This window comes from Labeo rohita, chromosome 18 (assembly GCF_022985175.1).
Source record: "Labeo rohita strain BAU-BD-2019 chromosome 18, IGBB_LRoh.1.0, whole genome shotgun sequence".
Lineage (NCBI taxonomy): Eukaryota > Metazoa > Chordata > Actinopteri > Cypriniformes > Cyprinidae > Labeo > Labeo rohita.
In genome coordinates, this window is record NC_066886.1 from 7,690,733 (window position 1) to 7,714,994 (window position 24,262).

Below are 24,262 nucleotides of genomic sequence, written 5' to 3' on the forward strand. Positions count from 1 at the left end.
TTTTTTTCAGAATTGTGAGATATAAATTCGCAGTTGTGAATTATAAAGTCAGATTTGTGAGATATAAACATGCATGAAATAAACTCACAATTCTGACTTTTTCCTTTATAACACGCAAGAGTTATTAGGTCAGAATTGTGAGATATAAACTCACTATTCTATGAACATTTCAGTCTTTTTTTCCCTCGTCAGAATTGGACTTTATATCTCACAATTCTGAGAAAAATTATGAGTTTATATCTCACTGTTTAAGGAGAAAAAGTCAAAATTGTGAGTTTGTATCTTACAATTCTGAGAAAAAGTCGGGCTTGCAAGTTTATATCTCAGTATTCTGAGAGAAAAAGTCAGAATTGTTAGTTTATAAAAACATCAAAATTGTGATTTTGTATCTCACAATTTATATCTGTGAGTTTATATCTCACTATTTTGAGAAAAAAAAAGTCAAAATTGTGAGTTTGTATCTCACAATTCTGAGAAAAAAAGTCAGAATTTCAAGTTTGTTTTTTTCAAGTTTAAATCGGTTGATTATAATGTTGATAATATATATACACTGCCCTCCAAAAATTTGGAAACACCCCTGGCACAGTGTGATATCCAAAACGGACGATATCAACATAAATCCCAGGTTTTTAAAAGATTTTTGGGTCAGCACACCTTAATAGCTTCAACAATTGATTGCCAATTAAGTATAGAATACAATGAATTTAGGCCCAGATTATGCAGAGCTGCAATAGCTGCTAATGGTGGATATTTTTATGAATCGAAAATTTAAGTTTTTTCTATGTACAAACTGTTTACGTAATAATATATGTTTTCGTAGTTTGTGTTGTCTCTTATCAGTGCAAAATTATCACAAATTAAAAGGATTCATTCCAATATTGTCCAAAACCCCACTTTTCTTTCCAAACTTTTGGAGGGCATTGTGTATATATATATATATATATATAAATATGCAGGGTTATTATAGGTAACCAAAACTAAAACCATAAAAATTTGTTACTTAAAATAAATTTTACTGAAATCAAATATTTATTAATATAAACATATTTAATTTAATCTAGATGCCATGTAAAAATTTATCATTTTCATGTAGTTTAACTTGATTTATTAAAATAAAACTGAATAAACTAAAACTGAAAGAAAAACTGTATTTACATATTTTAAAAAAGGACGAAAAATAAAAATGACAAAAATACACAGTAAAATTACTAAACTGACTAATTTTTAAATTAAAATAAAAAAACTGAAAATTCATAATAAATAAATTTTATACTAGCAAGATGTGTTCCCAACTGCTGTTTAACAAGGTGTTTGAGAGTCGTTCATTTCACTAAGTATTTTAACATTTTATCAATGTTAAAATAGTTTTACATATTCCTATTTAATGTGCAGAAACAGTAAGCAAAAGTAAGCAATTCTTAAACTGTCTTCCCAAAATCTCTGTGGCACTTTCAGGATGACTTTGTTTATTTCACTTGGACCAACATGTCATATTCAGGTTCAGCCAATGGTGTGCATGTGGGGGCGGGTCTGCTTGATTGTTGACCAATGAAAGAGGGGGTGGGCTGGAAGGAGTGGTTTTGGAAGTCATTATTTTTGTAATACCATTTGATGCCACTAGTTAAATTCTGGCCTTATCTACTTCATAATGTGTGTGCAACATTTCCGTCTCATAACCAGCATTACTGTAGCGGATTCTGGCACGGCGCATACTAGGTTTGCTCTAATACTGTGGGCTACTGCACTGCTCTTGACCCCTGAGTGTGTGAAGCCCATGATTACCACTGCTACAATAGAGCTGTACTGGGAGATAATTGGTCAGTAATCCCCTGGAGTTCATGCCCAGCTCATTTGAACTGGCACAGCAGCGCTTGGAATATGCAATGAGACATCACATCCTCTGGGAGAGCTGTGGTATTGTGTACAGTAATCAATATCTCAGCTCAGGGGAAGGTCATCTGCCAGGGTGTGCAAAATATCTTACGCCATAACAGTGTTTGATCCTCATATTCCAGTCATGGATGAGTTGTTGGTGACAGCTTTAGTTAAATTTGAATGGATTTTGTAGAAGCTTCAGTGAACGTCTAGACGTAGGTTTTTTTCATGGACACTAGTATACACTAACTTCACATATACAGTAAATACAAGTAACTCTACATAAAACAGGTGGATTTGAGATTATTAAAATATGCTGTGTGCTACACGTTTCGTCTTATCGCCCAATCAGCATTTAGGTTTCTCCCAAGGTTGGCTTCATTCCCATTTCTGTTCCACACCTTTGACTCTTCATCAGCAGTTCTGCCAGTTTGTGCAACGGTGGGGGGTTTTCTCTCTCAGCAATTGTGATTTTCCAGCAATCTGCTCTTGAAGAATGCTTTGAAGTATTCCAAAGGTTACTACACACTGAATGCTGGCACGAACTGTTGTACGAGGCATTGTGATTGAAGATCAGGGTTGGTGCCATGGTAGAAAGCCATGAAGAGCTACCTTTTGGCTTCTCATTGTGACTCATTGTTATATAGACACATTAAGATGTACATATTTGTCATCTTGCTTGTAACATTCCTTTTCAGCTGATAAAGGAGGCTTTGTCTCAGCTTTCCTATATAGATTGAACTGCGAGGAAGAAAGTGCTGACTTAAGGGTTTTCTCTGACGGAAAGCAATTTGTTACCCAGCATTCCTGTCAGCTCAAGTGTGGACATGCTCAGTATCATCTTAGACTGTGACTCACAGTGATGCAAAGCTATTATATGCAAGGCTAATGGATTTTTATAGATTCCTTAGAAAGATTCGTCATGACATACTCATGTAACACCAATATAATGAACAGGAATATCTTAATAGATATGTAGAGTTTACTGCTGCTTATTTTATTTTGTTTTATTTTACTTTATTTTATATTTTTTATTTTATATTTTATATTTTCTATATATATATATATATATATATATATTTATTTATTTTTATTTTATTATATCTTTCTCATTTCCCATATCACCATTATAATGACAATGAGGAGCCCCTCAATAGATCTTTTGGGGTTACTGCTGTTTATTTTATTTTATTTTATTTTATTTTATCATACCACCATTATACTGACAATAAGGAATCCTGCAATAAATATATAGGGTTACTGCCACCTATTTTTAATTTAATTTAATTTAATTTTTATTTAATTTTAATTTATTTTATCATACCACCATTATACTGTCAAAAAGGAGTCCTGCAATAAATATTTAGGATTACTACCACCTATTTTTAATTTAATTTTTTAATTTAATTTAATTTAATTTAATTTAATTTAATTTTATTTTATTTTATTTTATTTTATTTATTAATTCTTTTTCGTTTCTAATACCACCATTACAAACAGATTCATATGGTCAATCGATATATAGGGGGTAACTGATGTTTATTTTATTTTATTTTATTTTATTTTATTTCTCATACCACCATTATAATGACAGTAAGGAGTCCCTCAATAAATATGTAAGGATTACTTCTGCTTATTTTATTTTATTTATTTTTTTTTTTTATTTCTCAGACCACCATTATAATGACAATAAGGAGTCTCTCAACAGATATATAGCAGTTACAGCTTTATTATTATATTTTATTTTATTTTATTTTTAGTCTTCTTTTTGGACCACTAGTCATAAAATCCTATGCTGCGATTATCACCAATACAGAGGCTGAGTTTTAATATAAGCAAGCTGAATGGTTTTCTAACAACATACTGCTTTCTTTGCCTCTTTGGAGAAGACAAGCCCATCAAACTATGCACAGAACATCAATGTTGTTTTTACCTCTTTAACAAGTGCAGTTTGTCAGTCATTCTTTGTTCTGAAATAGGGTAAAAGGATAGCCAAGTGACTTATTATTTTCTGTTGTCCTTCTCTTTCTGTCTTTCAGAATAATGAAATGTTAGAACTACAAAGGAACAGGATGAGAGAGGAAATCAGAGAGTATAAGTTCAGAGAGACCAGACTGCTGCAGGACTACACTGAACTGGAGGAGGAGAACATCACTCTACAGAAACTAGTGTCAACACTCAAACAGAATCAGGTATATACACAAACACTAATTGTGAAACACATTGTCACACTATGTGAGCAAAACTATAGAGCAGAATTACATGAAGTCACTCTTCAACAGGTGGAATACGAGGGTCTAAAGCATGAAATCAAAGTGCTTGAGGAAGAGACGGTGCTACTCAACAGCCAGCTGGAAGATGCTTTGCGTTTGAAAGATATTTCTGAAGGCCAGTTAGAAGAGGCGTTGGATGCTCTGAAGAGTGAGAGAGAGCAGAAGAACAATATCAGAAAGGAGCTGGCCCATCATCTCAGCCTGACGGACAGTGTGTACGGAGCCAGCACCCACCTGGCCATCTCTGCCGTGGAGGGTTTGAAGTTCGCGGAGGAGGCGGCGACCAATGGCACGTCAGCGTCCGGTTCTAGCCCCAACAATGAGGACCGTAACCACTGCAATGAGTGCAATGGGCATGGACCAAAGATGAACGGAGAATATCTCAGATCTGGAGGCAGGAAGGGAGAGGTGCTGCACCCAGTGTCTGATCTCTTCAGCGAACTCAACCTGTCTGAGATACAGAAACTTAAACAACAGCTCCTACAGGTTAGTCACATGACACTTAAGACATAAAATATGCTGGGATTGTGACAAAACCAGAGTGTGAAATGAGACTGGAGAGTAATATTTATTTAGTTGGAATAATTTTATCTGAACTTAATCTTAAGCTTTGTCTTAGCGGATCATGCATAGTGTAGGTATGGAAACCCGTTTCCACCACTGAATAAAAATCAAAAAATGTTATTGCGACTTTTTATTTTTTACTTTTTTCTCAGAATTGTGAGATATAAACTCACAATTCGGAGTTATAAAGTCAGAATTGCAAGATATAAAGTCACACTTGTGATTTTTTTTTTCAGAATTGCATGATATAAGCTCACAATTGTGAGTTATAAAGTCAGAATTGTGTGATATAAACTTGCAATTCTGACTTTTCTATCAGAATTGCATGATAAACTTTCATTTGCGAGGTATAATTTCAGAATTGCAAGATATTGTCACAGTTGTGACTTTTTCTCAGAATTGCGTGCTATAAACTTAATTGCGAGTTACAAAGTCAGAATTACGAGATAAACTTGCAATTCTGAGAAACGAAGTCAGATGTGTGAGATATAAAGTCACAATTGTGACTTTTTTCTAAGAATTGAAAAAAGAGATATAGACTCACAGTTGTGAGAAAAAAGTCAGAAAGTCACAATTACCTTTTTTTATTTTTTATTTAGTGCCTGAAATGGGCATCATAAAAATAGTTTGAATCATAAAAATATATTTAAAAAAAACTTTTTTTTTGTTTATTGTCAAAACAACTATTTATTTGCTCATTAATTCATTTCAGTATTATTTTAGTACCATTAATGCACTGTTAAGTGTAATTATTATTTTGAATACGATTTTTTTTGTAGTTTGTTCACTGCAAAAAACGCTTTTCTTACTAAGATTTTTTGTCTTGTTTCCAAAATATCTAAATATTCTTAAAACAAGAAGGATTTTCTATTTTTTTTTAGTTTTGTCTCGTTTTCAGTCAAAATTAAATAAGTTTTTGCTTCGAACAAGCAAAATAATCTGTTAATGGGGTAAGCAAAACAATCTTATTTCAAGCAGAAAACAAGATTATTTTACTTACCCCATTGGCAGATTATTTTGCTTGTTTGAAGCAAAAACCTATTTAATTTTGACTTGTTTTTTCTGAAAACAACACAATAATTTTCTCTTGCATTTTTTGCAGTGTTTTCACTTTTATTTTAGTTAAAGATTTAGTCATTTTTGTTGTGCTTTTGTCATTTTTATTAGTTTTTATGTCTCTCTCTATATTTTTTATATATAATTTTTATTTGTTTGTTTTATGTTATTTAGTTTTAGTTATTTTAGTACATCAAGTTAAACTCAGTGGAAATGATAAATGTTGCATTGGCATCAACATAAAATAAAACTAATTTTTACTTTTTTAATGTATATTTTTAATTTATTTTGAGTTAATATTTATTTTATTTTCAAGTAACAGAAATTGATTTTTATATTTTTAGTTTTAGTAACTTTTCGTTAATTTTTAGTCCATCTGTTTTTGCTTAGATACTCTTAGTTGCAAAAATCATTGAGGGATGCTTTGGGGAAAAACAGCTGTTATCCAGTGCATTAATGGGCAACTATTGACTCCTTTTGAGTGAAGAGCTTTTTATTAGTGGTTAAATGCATCTACTGCTTCTTTATAAGCAAACATACATGCCTTAAACCCTTTAAAGGGCATTAATCATTATCCAGTCAGTCTCCATGGACATCAAAGGATGCCTTTATTGACACATTTTCATGCCCTTGACACTTTTGCATATTTGACTGGTAAAATACGTGACATATTTGTAATGACTGGTAAAATACTTTACGTCTTAAGAATTTAAGCGTAAATTTGAGTGAAGGAAAGTTGATTGCTGTAAGTGCAATAGTCTTTTTTGTGCTTTGGGAGACTACTGTCAGGTTGATTACCATTATGAGCGAGTGCTTTGTGCCTGCCTCTGTAAAAGCAGGACACAGTAATGTATTGGTATGTGCGTGTGCCACAGGCATATTCAGCAAGAGAGACAGCATGGGACAAGAATAGAAAATCTGCCAGTGTGGACACAGAAACATAGAGAGCATCAGCTGCTTAAAGGAGCATCACACAGCAGATCAGATGAAAAAAATGATGACACGATAATTGCAGTGAATATAGCTTGGTGTCATTGCAAATGCATTGGTACATGTTAAAAAAAACAAGATTTTACATATATATATATATATATATATGTGTGTGTGTGTGTGTGTATATATATATATATATATATATATATAAACATTTAGTCATGCACGCTTAAAAAAAGCAATGTTACCACTCATAAATTCATCCAAATAGTCTAAACAGATCAATTTCATGAAAAGTATTATATAACATGTTTGCATCTAATGGTCTCCTCTGGGGAATGTGGCTGTAGTGGGTTTTGTTTTTTTTTTTTTTCTAGCTGTGTGGGATAACCATCAAAAACATAGCCAAGAGCCTGTTATTTCAGCATCCTGTTGCACGAAGTAGTTCCTTTTACACATTTATATCACTGCTTCGTTCTAATTACTTGTTTTCTCACCCTTCAAGCTACTGTAATTATCTGGCATTTATCCAGAAAAAATTGTTCCCCATCTACCTTTGTTCACATTTTTAATGTATTCCTTGTGTACTTCATGGCTCATCTCCAGTAAGGAATCGATAGGTTTTCGCTATCTCAGCCTCAAGCGTTAGATGGCTGACGCTTCTGATACAATGAGTGATCAAAAAGCAATTAAGCAGCACTTGAGCTCAATGACAGGAATCACATGTCTGCGGTTATGCTAAATTTGTGACAAGCAAGCTAACACACCTAGCTATCACAACTGTCCACAGAGTGACACTTTATAAGCACAGAGTGAAATATTCCATGTTTTCTAACAAACGTATTATAGGTAAGGCTTATCACGTATAATGTAATTTAATGGATATGAAAATTACCCCGTGATTACTCACCCTCAAGCCATCCTAGGTGTATATGACTTTCTTCTTTCAGATGAAAGCAGCTGGAGTTATGTTAAAAATGTCCTGTCTCTTCCAAGCTTTATAATGGCAGTGAATGGGTGTTGATATTTTGAAGACTTATATAGTGCATCCATTCATTATAAAAAATACGTAAAAGTACTCCACATGGCATTGTGGTTTAATAAAGGCTCTCTGAAGCGAACCAATGCCGTAATCTCTAGCTTCCGCTAACTGTCGTACACACGTACAAAAGAGAGCGGTGTTGTAGCGGATGACGTATGGATATTTTACTTACACAAACACATCGATTTGCTTCAGAAGGACTTTGTGAACCCCCTTGAGCTTTGCAGAATACTTTTTATGATGGATGGACACACTTTATTTGAATTCAAAATCTCAACAGCCATTTACTGCCATCATAAAGCTAGGAAGAGCTAGGGCATTTTTATATATAACTGTTTGTATTCGTCAAAAAAAAAAAAAAAGTCATATACACCTAGGACGGCTTGAGGGTGAGTAAAATCATGGGGTAATTTTTATTTTAAAGTGAACTGTCCCTTTAAAACTTGTTTTCAGGATTCTTTGATGAATAGACTGTTCAAAAGAATATATTTAATTTGAAATCTGAAATCGTTTGTAACATTATACCATTGAGGTCAAAAGTTTACATCTCCGTATCAGAATATGCAAATTGTTAATTATTTTACCAAAATAAGAGGGACCATTCAAAATGCATGTTATTGTTTATTTAGTACTCAATTGAATAAGATATTTCACATAAAAGATGTTTACATGTAGCCCACAAGAAAAATAATAGTTGAATTTATAAAAATGTATAGGCTCAAAACATGCGCTTGATTCTTAATACTGTTTTCCTATCTGTTGTTCTTTATAGTTGTTCATGAGTCCCTTGTTTGTCCTGAACAGTTGCCCACTGTTCGTCAGAAAAATACTTTAGGTCCCACAGATTTGTTGGTTTTCCAGCATTTTTGTGTATTTGAACCCTTTCCAACAATGACTGTATAATATTGAGATTCTTTTTTTTTTACACTAAGGACAACTGAGGGACTCATATGCATTTATTACAGAAGGTTCAAATGCTCACTGATGCTTCAGAAGGAAAAACAATGCATTAAGAGCTGGGGGGTGAAAACTTTTGGAGCTTGAAGATCAGGGTAAATTTAACTTATTTTGTCTTCTGGGAAACATGTAACTATCTTGTGTAGCCTCTGAAGGACAGTACTAAATGAAAAAGATAATATTCAGGCAAATTAAGAAAAATCTACAGAAAATCTCCATTCTGTTCAAAAGTATTCACCCCCTGATTCTAAATGCATTGTTTTTCCTTCTGGAGCATCAGTGTTTTAACCTTCTCTAATAGTTGCATATGAGTCCTTCAGTTGTCCTCAGTGTCAAAAGATGTATCTCAAAATCATATAGTCATTGTTGGAAATGATTTAAATGCACAAAAATGCTGGAAAACCAATTTGTGGGACCTGAAGGATTTTTCTGAAGAACAGCAGGCAGTTTAACTGTTCAGGACAATATATGTAAACATCTTTTATATGAAATATCTTATTCAAGTCAGTACTAAATAAACAATATCATGCATTTTGTATGATCCCTCTTATTTTGTTAAAATAATTAACATTTTGCAGATTTTGAACTGGGGATGTAAACTTTTGACCTCAACTGTAAACGTCTTTACTGTCACACTAGATCAATTTAATGTGTCCTTTATGAATAGAAGCAACAATTTCTTTAAAAAAATTTACTTTACACTGAGCTGTGTAAATGATTTTTGCTAACAAACTGTGTATCATCTTGTTCACTAGGTTGAGCGAGAGAAGGCAGTTCTACTTGCCAACCTCCAGGACTCTCAAACTCAACTCCAGCACACGCAGGGCGCTTTAACCGAGCAGCACAAACGCGTTCACCGCCTCACGGAGCGATTCAACGCTATGAAGCGCCTCTACAGTGACAAGGAGCTTGACACGGAGGAGTCCGAGAAGAGCGACGAGCCCATTAACGGTTGCTGCGATTATGAAGCAGAGATCAATGGAATGGAGCTTCTGGAATGCAAATACAGAGTTGCCGTAACTGAAGTCATTGACTTGAAGGCGGAGCTTAAGGCTTTGAAGGAAAAATATAACCAGTCTGTGGAGAACCAATCGGAAGAGAGCAACCACAGTGAAGGGAAAGTCCAGGCTCTGGAAGAACAGGTGAAACGGTTGGAGAAAGCTTCACGTGAGGCACGTGACCGGGTTAGCAGTCTGGAAGTGGAGCTCAGATGTGCTTCCGTTATGGCTAGTGAAAGTAACGGCATGCTGAACACAGCTCAGGACGAGCTGGTTACGTTTAGTGAGGAACTTGCTCAGCTCTACCACCATGTATGCTTGTGCAACAACGAAACGCCCAACCGCGTCATGCTGGACTACTACCGTCAGAGCCGGGTTACACGTAGTGGCAGTCTCAAAGGCCCTGAGGACCCAAGAGCACTGCTTTCTCCACGTTTAGCTCGCCGAATCGCAGCTGCTAACTCCTCAGATGTTTCCAAGAGTCCTCAAGACTCTCCATCGAAGGAACCCCTTGGAGAAGGAACTAAAGGTGACGGAGGAAGTCCCAACAAAACCCCTTTTGGTTCTCCAATCAATGGTTCATCTCTCTCACCCTCCCCAGTGCCAGAAACAGGTGATCTCCGCCGGGAGCCCATGAACATCTATAACCTCAACGCCATCATCCGTGATCAGATCAAGCACCTGCAGAAAGCCGTGGACCGCTCGCTCCAGCTGTCCAGGCAGAGGGCTGCGGCACGAGAGTTGGCGCCCATCCTTGATAAAGACAAAGAGGTCTGCATGGAGGAGATCCTAAAACTCAAATCCCTCCTGAGCACTAAAAGAGAGCAGATCGCCACCTTACGACTTGTCCTGAAAGCCAACAAACAGGTAAGAAGGCCAAGTTTATATCTTATGTTGTGTTTGGTCTCAAACAAAGCCACATATAACAGAACTTGTATGTTTTTGATATGTTTCTAGACTGCCGAGGTGGCCCTTGCGAACCTGAAGAGTAAATATGAAAATGAGAAGTGCATGGTGACCGAGACGATGATGAAGCTTAGAAATGAACTAAAGGCCCTTAAGGAAGACGCAGCCACCTTTTCCTCACTAAGGGCAATGTTTGCCACAAGGTGCGTTTATCGTCATTAATTATTATTGAGGTCAACCAAACTGGAATGGTTTCTTTTTTTAAATACACATTTATGATTTTATTGATTCATCAAAATGTAACTCATTATGTATCTCATTCATAATGTATCTCATTTTCTCCTCCAACTTCAAAATCATCCTACATCGCTGTTTTACCTTTTTTTGTTAAGGGGGTTTGACCTTCTTTGCACGTTCACTTTGTAAACACTGGGTCGGTACTTCCGCAGCAATGTAGGACAATTTTGAAGTTGGAGGAGAAAATGAGATGGGAGTTTTTCGACCTACCCTAACTGTATTGACCCAGATTACAGAGTACGCATGCATGTGCTGGTCCAGGACCAGCATAAACCAGCTGAGGACCAGCATAAACCAGCTAAGGACCAGCTAAAACCAGCATCCCAGCATCAAAACCTACCTAACCAGCATATGCTGTTTTTTTCAACAGGGAAGGTTAATGGAGGCCGATTGGAATGAAACTTGGTGAGCTTGTTTGACTCACGACCTCAAAGATCTGTGAAAAGTTTAAAGGAAATTAACCACTGGGGGGCAAAATCACATTTTTCAAGGGCGTAAATGATTGTATTTTTTTTTTTGCACATACTCACGATAATCATATCATATCATATAACTCCTTATTTCTGACAACTTTGCCTTTAGAACCACTGCTGTCAATCAAATAATTTGTGAAGCAATTGAGATGTTAAAAAAAATACTTTTGCAAACTACTCCTAGGTTTTTTGCTTAATCTGGAAAAAACTACTGCCGTACAATTCTCTGGACTCTCTAGGTCAATAATTATCACAAAAATGTTGAAATTTATCCTTTGGATAGCTATAACTGGGTCGTTTAGAAAAGGGGTCTGTCCAAATACACCAAAAATCCTATAAAGCCTAAAGAAAAACTCAAAACTTCATGAAACTTGCTGAGCATGTGCGACAAATTCTAAACAAACATGCAAAGTTTTATGGAGATCAAACCACAGCTGGTGCTATAACAGTCACAAATGTTAAAAAACATATTTCTATGGTAAATTACCTGTCATTGATTAAATTATTGATTTAGGTGGTTAGAAACTTGCTACATAATGTCTTTTCATATGTGCTTAAATACCTTAAAGCGCTTGAACCCTGGTAATCGCTGCTCGCAGCTATATTACTTATTCAGTCTTGTACAATGTGTTCTGATGTTTTATGTGTAACTTTATTTTAAGGTTCTCTCCCCTTCTTTGTCCAGATGCGATGAGTACGTAACCCAGCTGGATGAGATGCAGAGGCAGCTGGCTGCCGCAGAAGATGAAAAGAAGACACTGAACTCCCTCCTGCGAATGGCCATTCAGCAGAAACTGGCCCTCACCCAGCGCCTGGAGGACCTGGAGTTTGACCACGAGCAGTCGCACTGTGGCCGTGGAGGGAAAGTGCCAAAAATTAAGAGCAGCCCTCAAAAAGTAAGTCATCGAACTGCACTCACAGCTCCCCCTAGTCCCACCGCTTCAGTTTCAAAACCCCCTTCCTGTCTATTCCAAAACAATACGGTTGCATCAGCTAGTAGCTCTCCTTCACTGGATCTCCCTGCTTCATCCTCCTCCTCCTGGACCTCCTCAGCCCACCCGTTTTTCCTCGGCCAGTCGCAATGGAAACTGGGCACTCAGACTTTAGTTTTAGACCCGGAGACGCTAAGTATCGAGTTTTGTCATGTTGTTCAGAGCGGAGACTCTGATGCTCTTGTTCCCAGATCTGCTCCTACTTCTCCCTACCGTTCTCCGGTCCTGGGTTCTCGGCAGCCGTCGCCACGTTCTGTGAGATCTCGCATACGCTCCAATGTAACTCGGTTCACACCTTCGGCCGCTTCAAGAAGCTCTCTAGTCCAGCCTGGGACTCCCAGAATGCCTAGTGGTGAAACTCAGTAGGTGACACGGGTTAAGGACAGACTGGTTTCCATGTGGTATAACTACTTGGAGCATATGATTCAACTCAGGGATAGATTTAGAGACTTTTTTATTGAAACTATTTGAAATTTCAACTGATTCAAAGTTATGTTTTGCCAACTCTATTGGTCAAAAGTTAGGAATAATTTAAAATGTTTTCGAAAGAAGTCTCTTATGCTCACCAAGGATGCATTCATCACAAAATACAGTGAAATTACAATTAAGAGGAACTGTTTTCTGTTTTAATTAGGGTCGTCAAACGATTAATCGCATACAAAATAAAAGTTTGAGTTTGCCTAATATATGTGTGTGTACTGTGTGTAATTATTATGTATATATAAATACACACAAATTAATGCATATATTTGAGAGAAATATGTTATGTACAAAATATTTTCATTTATATATATAATATAAATTCTATAAAAATTATAATAAATACATATACTTGTAAATATATCTTAAATATATACATGAATGTGCTTGTATTTATATATGCATAATAATTACACACAGTACACACACATATTAGGCAAACTCAATCTTTTATTTTATATGCGATTAATCGTGATTAATCGTTTACCAGCCCTAATTTTAATATGCTTTTAAAAAGTAATATATTAACTAAATTTTCAGCATCATTACTTCAGTCTTCAGTGTCATATTATCCTTCAGAAAGCATTTTAATATGCTGATTTGCTGCTTAAGAAACATTTCTTATTATTATCTATGTTGAAAACAGTTGTGCTTATACACTACTATTCAAAAGATTTGGGGAAAAAATTAAGAAATTAATACTTTAATTCAACAAGGACACAGTAAATTGGTCAAAAGTGACAGTGAAGACATTTGTGAACCAGTCTTAAGTACCACAAGTATATTTGTAGTAGGGCTGTCAAACGAATAATCGCAATTAATTGCATACAAAATAAAAGTTTGAGTTTGCATTCATGTGTATATTTAAGAAATATTTAGAAGTATATGTATTTATTATACTTTTTATAGAATTTATATTATATATAAATAAAAATATTTTGTACATAACAGATTTCTCTGAAATATATACATTAATGTGCTTGTATTTATATATACATAATAATTACACACAGTGCACACACATATATTAGGCAAACTCAAACTTTTATTTTGTATGCGATTAATCGCGATTAATCGTTTGACAGCACTAGTAGCCAAAAATATAATGTATGGGTCAAAATGATCAGTTTTTCTTTCAACGCCAAAAATCATTAGGATATTAAGTAAAGATCATGTATCATGAAGATACTTTGCAAATTTTGTACTGTAAATATATTAAAACGTAATTTTTGATTAGCAATATGCATTGCCAAAAACTTCATTTGGACAACTTTAAAGGCAATTTTCTAAATATTTTTATTTTTATGCACCCTCAGATTTTCAAATAGTTGTATCTCGGCCAAATATTGTCCCTTAAGACTGGTTTTGTGGTCCAGGGTCACATTTATAATATTCTGTTTTAAATAGATGCTAAACTTTGTATTTATAAAAGAATCCTGAAATGTTTCTTGACCAATCAGCATATTAAAAAAGTTTCTAACTTCTTTCCAAAACATTAAAAACATCTTCGAACTTTTGACAGATAGTGTACTTTGTAAGATAGTACTTATTAAAATGTTGTCTGGGTATAAGAATAAGATTAAAAACAAAAAATGCACTATGTTTGATGTCTTTTTTGCAAACTGGGTATGAAAACTTTTTTTTTGGCAAGCGTAATTGTTGGAATCTGCATCAGTAAGGATATGTATTTGGATCGTGGAAGAATTATTCTGTAAAGCAAACCAGGTATTGATTGGTGCATGTTTCTATTAGAATATCATTCGTGCATGTGCGCTTCCATTTTATGGCTTGAAGAAATGGGTGCTACATGCTGCATGCAAAGCAGCTACTTTGTGTGATGGAGTTTTCATTTATTTTTGCATTGGCAAACAGCACATCTGACATAACATAACAGCTCCATCCACTGGCAACAGTGTGCACTGAAGGATATAACAGTTACTTTGGCCTTTATGTAATTATCAAGCTTTGTGAGTCTTTCAAAGTGCTATACTGAGTAGTGTCTATAAGTAGTAGCTTATGTGAAATCACATTAAACCTGTTTTAAAGATAAATGCAAACTGCTTTGCCAGCTAACAGAAAATGCTCAGTTGATCCCAGCGTGCCCTGTATGATGAAATGTGCCAGCGAGAGCCGTTCTATTCATGGACACAGCATATGGCAATGCAGGATCTGCCATATGCAAATGCAAGGACGTGTTCTTGCACATGATGCCTGCTGCCCAGCTACTGCATTTCAATGAGCTACAGAGCCACATCAAATGTGTCATTCATTATAGCATGAGTCATTCTATGGAACGGGTGCCTTTTTTAGTTTGATAGGGATATTTTTTAGTGAATTCCTGAATGTTTTTAGTACATTTCTGTTTTTAATCAATGGTATACTTCCATTTCGAATTAAATTTAGGATTTTTAATGCATTTTAACAAGGTTAATATGTGACCCTGGACAACAAAACCAGTCATAAATAGCATGGGTATATTTGTAGCAATAGCCAAAAATACATTGTATGGGTCAACATTATCAATTTTTCTTTCATGCCAAAAATCCTTAGGATTTTAAGTAAAGATCATGTTCCATGAAGATATTTTGTAAATTTATTTACCAACTGTAAATATATTAAAACTTAATTTTTGATTAGTAATATGCATTGCTATAAACTCTGTTTAGACAACTTTAAAGGTGATTTTCTCAATATGTATTATATTGAGAAATAATGTATTATTATTATATAATGTATATAATTTTTTTTAACAACAAATAACATATGACAACTTTTACTGTGTCGTACAGTGTTTCATATAATGTATTATTCTATATTCTATTATTAATATTATTCCTATTTTTGTTTTTCTGAATTATTCGATTTTTTTTTTTTTTTTAGAAAATAATGGTAACAATTTAATTTTATTTTATTTTATTTTATTTTATTTACTAAAATATATTGTTTTACACAAACAGAGAAAGAAATGCTACTTTTTATTTACATGTATTTTTTTCATCAACATGTAAGCATTTGGTAATTTAGCAAGGAGAATGCAAAAAAGGCAATCTAAAAAAATAACATTAAAAAAATAAAACTGAACATAACTGAAATAAAACAAATAATAGATGACAACTTTTTGGAAAATAATGGTAACAATTTAAGTTTGGCCCCTGCTGACAAACATAACAGATGGTAAGATTTTTTTATTTTTTATTTTATTTATTTTATTTTATTTTATTTGCTCAACTAAAATCTATCGTTTTGCTCAACTTAAACATAGAGAAAGAAAAGCTACTTTTTATTTACATATATTTTTTCATCAAAATGTAAGCATTTGGTAATTTAGCAAGGAGAATGCAAAAAAAAAGGCAATCTAAAAATAAATAAATAAATAAATCAAAAAAATAAAACTGAAAAAATGTTTTGAAATTATTTTTTGTCTTCCTGAATTATTAGTGTTTTGTTTTGTTTGTTTTTTTTAGATAATAATTGATGACAATTTAAGTTTGGCCCCTACTGACAAACATAACAGACCGTAAGATTCATTTCATTTCATTCGGTAATTTAACAAGGAGAAATTAAAAAAATACAATTTAAAAAATAAACAGAAAATGTGCTATTTATTTACTATAATATGTATATAAAGTTTATACAATATGTAATATGTGCAGTATATAACCCAAAAATGGCACTCGTTTTGTGAATGACGTTCATTTAAGGAGCTGTGGGCCAAAAAGCATTTGACAAGGTCAGCAGTTGAAGGTTGTACAGAACATCAGAACATTGTGTTCGCGTTGCTTATGCAAGACTGACCGAGATGCAGTTCATGCAGATCTGATGATAGACAGCAGTTACATTTACATGTATAGACAAGCCTTTGGAAATGAGAGGTGCTTTTTTTTTATCTTTTTCGTCTAGGAGTAATCAGAGTTTTCAGGTTGAGTTTAGCTTTGTAATATTGCTGTTTCCTGTGCCTTGCTTAAAGACGTGTGACGTGTATTGTGTATGATGTGACTCAGACATTTGTAAATCATGGAGTTTTACTGTAGTGTAATGGAAACCAGTCTGATCTGCTTCACCGGTGTCACCAAGACCCAACGTTAAGAAATGAAATATCACTTGACCGTTTTTTCCCCTAAATGTTAGTAAAGTTTAACAAAAAATGTTAATAAATTAAACATGTCAAATAAATGCATCACACTCATGAGGTGTAACACTTTTATAGTTTCTGATAGCTTTGTTGAAACAGCTTTTAATTTACTATTATTTTTAAAAATATAGATTACAATAATGACAGTACCCAGTATCCTAAAAACATTTATTATTCATGGCAATGATCTCCGTGAAAGAGCAGTTGATGCTTCCATTTTCTACCTGCAGGTGTCAGTGTTTCTACATGTCACATTTTACAGAGTGTGTCAAATGCTGTTTTGCCCATGGTGATCAAAACAGATCCCAACAACAGAGCAGTAGTTTCCATCTGATTAAAATGAAATAAAATTTATATAGAGATGGTTATGTCACTTCATGCAACCAACTGCAACCCAGTACACCGCAACATATTTTTAAAGAAATCTTGTTATTAAATGCCCATATGTGTGACCCTGGACATCTGAAAGCTGAATAAATAAGCTTTCCATTGATGTATGTTTGTTAAGATAGGACAATATTTGGCCGAAATACAACTATTTGAAAATCTGCAATCTGAGGGTGCAAAAAAAATCTAAATATTGAGAAATCGTCTTTAAAATTGTCCAAATGAAGTTCTTAGCAATGCATATTACTAATAAAAAAATAAGGTTTGATATATTTACAGCAGGAAATTTACAACGTATCTTCATGGAATATCATCTTTACTTAATATCCTAATGATTTTTGGCATTTAAAGAGAAATCAATTATTTTGACCCATACGATGTATTGTTGGCTATTGCTACAAATATACCCATGCTACTTAAGACTGGTTTTGTGGTCCAGGGTCACATACAGTATTGCTCTAGATGTGTATATGTACTCTTAGCTAGACAGCATCAACAGTAATGTTTTAAATATATACTTTTTGTCTTGTGTAAATGTATGTGTGTTTGCACGCTTCCATTAACAAAGCAGCAACGCTGTGGCATTTACTGTTTAAAAGTTTGGAATCATAAATGCAGTAAAATATAACTTTAAAAAATACAGGGGAAAAATATCAAGCAGAACAACTGTTTTCAGCATTAATGTTGAAATAACAAATGTTTCTAGAGCACTAAATCAGGATATTAGAATGATTTCTGAAAGATCGAGTGACGCTTAAGACAGGAGTAATTATAGGAATAAATTATATTTTGTTTATATATTTAATACATTTATAAATTATGTTTTAAATTCATTTTTAAATAGAAAACAGTCATTTGAAATTGTAGTAATATTTCAAAAGCATTAAAAAATTCTTACCAACTCCAAACTTTTAAACAGTAGTGTATCTCTGTTGAACAAACTGAAGGTGGTTCCACCTTGCTTTCCTTTCGATCTTCATACCTGGCCTTCCACATGAATGTATGCAGATATACAGTACGCAGCTGAATGTTGGTGATTATTTTTCTCTCATTGTTCTATTTGTTCATTTTAGGTGTGATTCTGCATGAGATTAACACTTAGAATCACACTCTAGTTAGACCATTGCAACCATTTCCAGTGAGTTCACTTCTCATCTCTGTGCCCATTTATGTCTGTTTGTGTCACTAACCCTGACTGTCACACCTCTGTATATCTGTCTAATTTATCAGTCTCTCTTAGATTGTCAGCAGCCTGCTGCCTCAGTACCGCCAACCTCCCCACAACTGAGGCGCGGGAGGGCATCAACAGGCTACAGGTAACCCGTCCTTTGGAGGAAATCGCACTCTACTGCTTCCTTTCTCACTCTATTTTTGTAGGGTCACATATTCACAAGTATTGTTAACAACAGCCGCCCACTTGTTCACACTTTTACAAAACAGTAGATGTACACTAGCAGTCATACGTTTGTAATAATTAAAGTTTAAATAAGGCTTCTTATGCTTACCAGTGCAGCATTTATATGATCAAAAATGCAGTAAAAACAGTAGTATTGTGAAATATTATTTCATTTTAAAAAACTTGTTTTATTTGAATATATTTAGGGCTTCAAGCACGTAGCTGAAACCTATTGTAATTGTTAGAATGGCCAAGGATCAGCGAAAACTGATTGGGCAGACTAAACCGTAAGTCGTAGAGACTTGAAACTTGTAGGGATGATAGTACTCACACGGCCTACGATGTCACCAAGGCTCACCTCAATCGGCCTGACGGGGGCGCTACAGTAATCAAAAGTACGAAATCGGTTAGTCGCAGGCTCAAGTGTACGCACATCTTGGATTCGTCCGTCACCCTAGAGAAATGTTTGGGTATTTTGCATTTTTTGAAAACCTACTTTTGCAAACTAGTTCTAAGTTTTTCGATTGGAACCAAACCAGTGCAGGAAGTTGCTCTGGAGAGTGAATATCAATAATTATCAAAAAAAAAAGTTAGACTCTCCATTGAAACATTCAAAAATGTTACTAAAACGTCTATAACTTTTGAACAGAATGAGATATCTTTGCCAAACTCACAGCGCATACGTAAGAGCTGAAACTGAGGTCACATTAAAAAAGTCATGAAGCTTGGCCACTTGGTGGCGCTATAAAAGGAAAAAATATAAAAACGGCCATAACTATGCACCCGTTTGTCCTATAGATGTGTAGATGGGTATGCATGAACTTGGTCCAAAGTGCCACAAGTGGCTGTAAGGACATTTGCATATCTCAAAAAACATGGTCGCCATAGGGCAGATGAACTTTGAGCACCTATTAGACAAACCTAATGGAGGTTGATTGGAACGACACTGGATGGGCCTATTTGACTCACGGCCCTAAAGGTCAGTGAGAAGTGTGAAAGAATTCGGCCACTGTTTCAAACAACTTTGCATCTAGAACCACTGTCAATCCAATCGTTTGTTGATGCAGAAAATGTAAAAAAAAAAAAAAAATTATGAACTAGTCTTAGGTTTTTCACTCAATGTGAAAGTGAAAAAACCACTGCAGTGCAATTCTGTGGACTCTCTAGGTTAATAATTATCAAAAAAAAAATGTTGGAATTTACCCTTTGCAAAGCTATAATATGGTTGTTTAGGAAAAAGGCCTGTCCAAATACCCAAAAGCCTATAAAGCATAAACAAAAACTCAAAACTTCACAAAATTTGGTGAGCACATGCAACAGGTGATTCTAAACAAGCCATTTTTTGGGAGATCAGACCACAGCTGCCACTGTAACAGTCATAATCATTAAAAAACATCATATTTCTATGGTAAAATTACCTTAAATAATTTTTTTTTTGCTGATTTGGTGCAAATATTATTACTGCTGTGTAGTTATTTAAAATGGTTATCAGTGTTGAGATTTGTTTTTTTGTGTATCATGGTTTTCACGAAAATATCATTTTCAATTTTGTTAATAATAAGAAATGTTTCTTGAGCACCAAATCAGCATATAAGAATAATTTCTGGATCCTGCAACACAAAATTCAGCTTTGCCATCACAGGAATAAATTGTTTTAAAATATATTTAAATATAGGACAGTTTTAATAATATTTTCACTATATTACTGTTTTACTATATTTTATATCAAATAAATGCAGTCTTGGTTTAAAAAACATTTTTAAATCATAATTATTCCAAACTTTTGACCAGTAAGGTATACAAAACTAAAACTGAGATGCCCTGCATCCTTTCATCACCCTCTCATCCCAAGTTGTCAAATATTGACAACATTCCTTTCGTCCCATACAACTTTGCCTTTTAAAAGCTACTTGCTTTTGCATGTGCCTCTGTGTGTCTGTCAAAAGTGGGTTAATGTTTATGTCTGAATTAGTGAATTGTTTTTTTTTTCCTCTATAACAACTGTTCCAGTTTAATAGGAAACAGGATCTGGTGATTTCATATTACACCAATTCATGGCCACTGTTTCTGTTTTCTCTTGGTAGTCCTAATGTGTTGTTAGCCCTTCAAGAGGACCAGATGACTGCGGTCAACTCTAGACTTCCATGTGACCCCTTCAACTGTCTGGCCAATCATTCTCATCTTTTCGGCCCTTAACCTCCTGTCGTTGGACTCTAACAGTGACCTATCCTCACAGAGACTGATAAAGGGGGCGGGGCACATCTTGACCTCCAGCCAATCAGATGTGTGATCCCAGAGGGACCCGCCCTAATTTTCCACCTAGTCACTGAAATTGGATGCATTTGTTCAGTGATACTTATTGTGAAAGTATTAAATATCATCCTGAGTAAGATGAGAGTAAACGGAAATGGACTGATGTATACTTATTTATTTCTAATTATTTATGACTTAATTTATTTGTGTTTTTGTTTGTTTATTTTAAAATGTGTATTGTGTCTGATTATTTTAAAATGAATATGATTTTGATTATGAATGCAGTTTATTAAAAAACACACACTTAAACCAGAAAAATTAGTATTAATTGCATCAACCCAGGAGTAGTATTACATTACACAAGGTGAAAACTAACATTTTCAATCTTTGACGTACAAAAAACGTGTTACATGATAGAAAGACGTGTTTGAAAAGTTGAAGAGAGGTGAATGGATTATTGAGAGACGTACATATAATTTTCAACAAGTAGAAACAATTTTCAATATGATATTTGAGTGACCTTTGACCTTCAAGCTCCTGAGGTTTTGGATACAATCGACTTTAGCAAATCTCTAACGTCATTGCACATGGAATTTGTTTCTTTGTCCTTTTTTTTTATTGCAATGCATAAAGATTATATTTTATACCTGAATTCTCTTTTTTATTGCAGAAGTGATGTCAGATATGTCTTTGAGGATTGAGTGGAAATGTAGACCTATTTCAGTGCCCCCTGGGCAAAAATCATGTTTGAGGGAGTGGAGTTAAAGCTTGAGTGAGGCTTGATCCCAAAGCTAAATTTGAACATGAAGTAGGTTTAATATTCTCAGATCTGCTCCAAAAACAGCATACGAGCCCTATTTACTGTAGCCCATATTTACTATAGAAATTCGTTTTCGTTCTCATTTTAACCTTATATGAAGCACAAACACATTTATCTATGCATTTTGAAGCAGGCACAGGATCATTTTCATGTGATTGGGTCATCTGTCCTCCAATCACATTGTGATTTGTACCAGCAGGGCATGGAGAAATATCAGATGTCATTGTTTTTATACAGCAGCAAACCACAAAAATACATTTTCCGTCTCCTTGATTGGCTTAAAGGTTATTGATGGGTCTAGATGAAAAATCCATCAGACACTTCTCAAAGCATAACTGTATCCATTGTGGAAGGAGAACAAAGCGTAGTCTGTTTAATGACATGCAAAGAAGGATATAAGATCAATGGTTTCATTCACAATCTCTTTTAGCTCCCAGTTCTCGGTTTCTGTTCAGTCTAACCCGTTCATTTGGCGTTTTAGGTTATATTTGTTTCTTACTGAGCATTTCCAATGAGAGGAGGAGTTTCGGTTTTATTAACAACACATTGTGGTAGATTTGTTGCCTCTGAAGTGAATTTACTGAATAACACCCACAATGTCACATGGTGTGTATTGGTGAAAGCATGATCTTGCCGCAGGATATTTTTAAGTGTATACAGTCATAAGCCACATACTTTTTTGTGAAATAAAACTGAAAACAACATTTGCTGAGTCCTGATTATTAAAGAGACGATGTGTGAAAGTTTTTGTGCGCACACTGTAGTATATCACACAGAGGTCGCGCTAACCGAAAATTTTCCTTGAGGGAATTTTTTAATCAGTGACGGAAAAATCTGAAGGGGGTTCGTCATTTTGGCGGATTACACTGATGATCTATTGTAAAATTGTGGCTGTAATTCCCACCCCTGTCCAGTTGGTGCCGAGTGCGCTCCAATGTAGCAGCAGTGCAATAGATCCAGAACAAAAATGAAACTGTCACTTTTGTTTTCCTAAGCACAGAAGAGTACAGAAGCGACAACGATCTATCACGCCACATTAAAGAGCGCCAAATTTATTGCTTGAATTTCCTAATGAAATGGACAGAATTTGAAATCTGAGACTTTGTTTAATATCAAAAGTAACAGCCTAGCCTATTGTTATTTTTTGGAAGGAAGACGCACTATGTAACTGTTCATTCATCAGCTGAAAACAGCACAGACCAAAAGATCGATTGTGTTTTAAGAATCGATTTTGGTTCACTAAAATGGGAATCTATTAAATGCGAGAAATTATCAAAATATTATTTTGTTTGTTTGTTTGTTTACCCAGCCCTAGCATATTTCATGATTAAAAATGAAAATGTGAACAAAAATAAAAGCAATTCTATGTTTTATTCTAATTAAAATATTAAAATTATAATGACGGGTAATTATAGATTATGACGGATTTTTTACGACCCTGTCTGTCAAAATAATCGATTGTGATTTAAGAATCGATTTTGGTTCACTAAAATGAGAATCTATTAAAATCAAGAAATCGATCAATTTTTTATTTTTATTTTTATTTTTTTATTTTTTTTGTTTACCCAGCCCTAGCATATTTTGTTGTTTTTAAACACTGCGCTGTCGTCCTGTAGGTTCATGATTAAAAATGAAAATGTGAACAAAAATAAAAGCAATTCTATGTTTTATTCTAATTAAAATATGAAAATTATAATGACAGGTAATTACAGATTATGACGGAATTGTTAAAGTCTAGCGCAACTTCTGATATCACAACCCACACTTGTGTTTGCACTTTATATCAAGGTCTTGTCCAGAAAAATAAGTAAATGAAAACATATTGTAATTTTGTTGTCTTTAAGTTTTTAATAGGTTAATGATCTTTATTAATAATCCCAATCAACTTTATACAACTATTAGTTCCTATCCTCTGATTTGATTGGCTAAACGTTTTTAAAGTTTACGTTTTTAAACGTTTAAAGATTTGACTCACTCAGGTGAATCAAAACCGTAAGACACACAGAAAATGACTAGAATAATTATACTTAATAATTAAAAAATAATTTACACTAATAGAAGTTTTTGAACATTAAGATTTTTCAGTACAGCAAAAACACAACTGCTTAAAATAACTGTTACCATTTGAATATATTTTAAAAAGCTATTTATTCCTGTGATTTCAAAGCTGAATTTTTAGCATAATCACTTCAGTCACATGATCTTTCAGAAATCATTCTAAAATTCTGATTGGCAGCTCAAAAAATGTAAATATTATTATTATGCTGAAAACAGCTGAGTAGATTTTTTTCAGGTTTGATGAATAGAAAGTTCAAAATAGCAGCATTTATCTGAAATAGAAATCTTTTATAGCATTATAAATCACTTGATCATTACGTTTGATCAACTGAAAGCATCCTTCCTTAATAAAAGTATTAATTTCTATAAT

The 24,262-nt window shown here is 34.2% G+C and overlaps 1 protein-coding gene across 4 annotated transcripts in view; it reads left to right on the forward strand.

Moving 5' to 3' along the window:
* Positions 1 to 22,538, forward strand: part of bicd1a (bicaudal D homolog 1a) — a 44,341-nt gene extending 21,803 nt beyond the window's left edge. The window contains exons 3-9 of one of the 4 annotated variants that reach the window (XM_051134982.1): positions 3,915 to 4,067; positions 4,158 to 4,634; positions 9,456 to 10,565; positions 10,656 to 10,807; positions 12,060 to 12,270; positions 18,596 to 18,681; positions 20,846 to 22,538. In XM_051134982.1, the coding sequence (XP_050990939.1) occupies positions 3,915 to 4,067; positions 4,158 to 4,634; positions 9,456 to 10,565; positions 10,656 to 10,807; positions 12,060 to 12,270; positions 18,596 to 18,681; positions 20,846 to 20,957 (2,301 nt within the window). In that variant the 3' untranslated portion in view covers positions 20,958 to 22,538. Of the gene's footprint in view, positions 1 to 3,914; positions 4,068 to 4,157; positions 4,635 to 9,455; positions 10,566 to 10,655; positions 10,808 to 12,059; positions 13,055 to 18,595; positions 18,682 to 20,845 lie in introns of those variants that run through there. The other 3 variants (XM_051134983.1, XM_051134984.1, XM_051134981.1) reach the window with 3 other exon arrangements.
* The last annotated feature ends 1,724 nt before the right edge of the window (positions 22,539 to 24,262 follow it).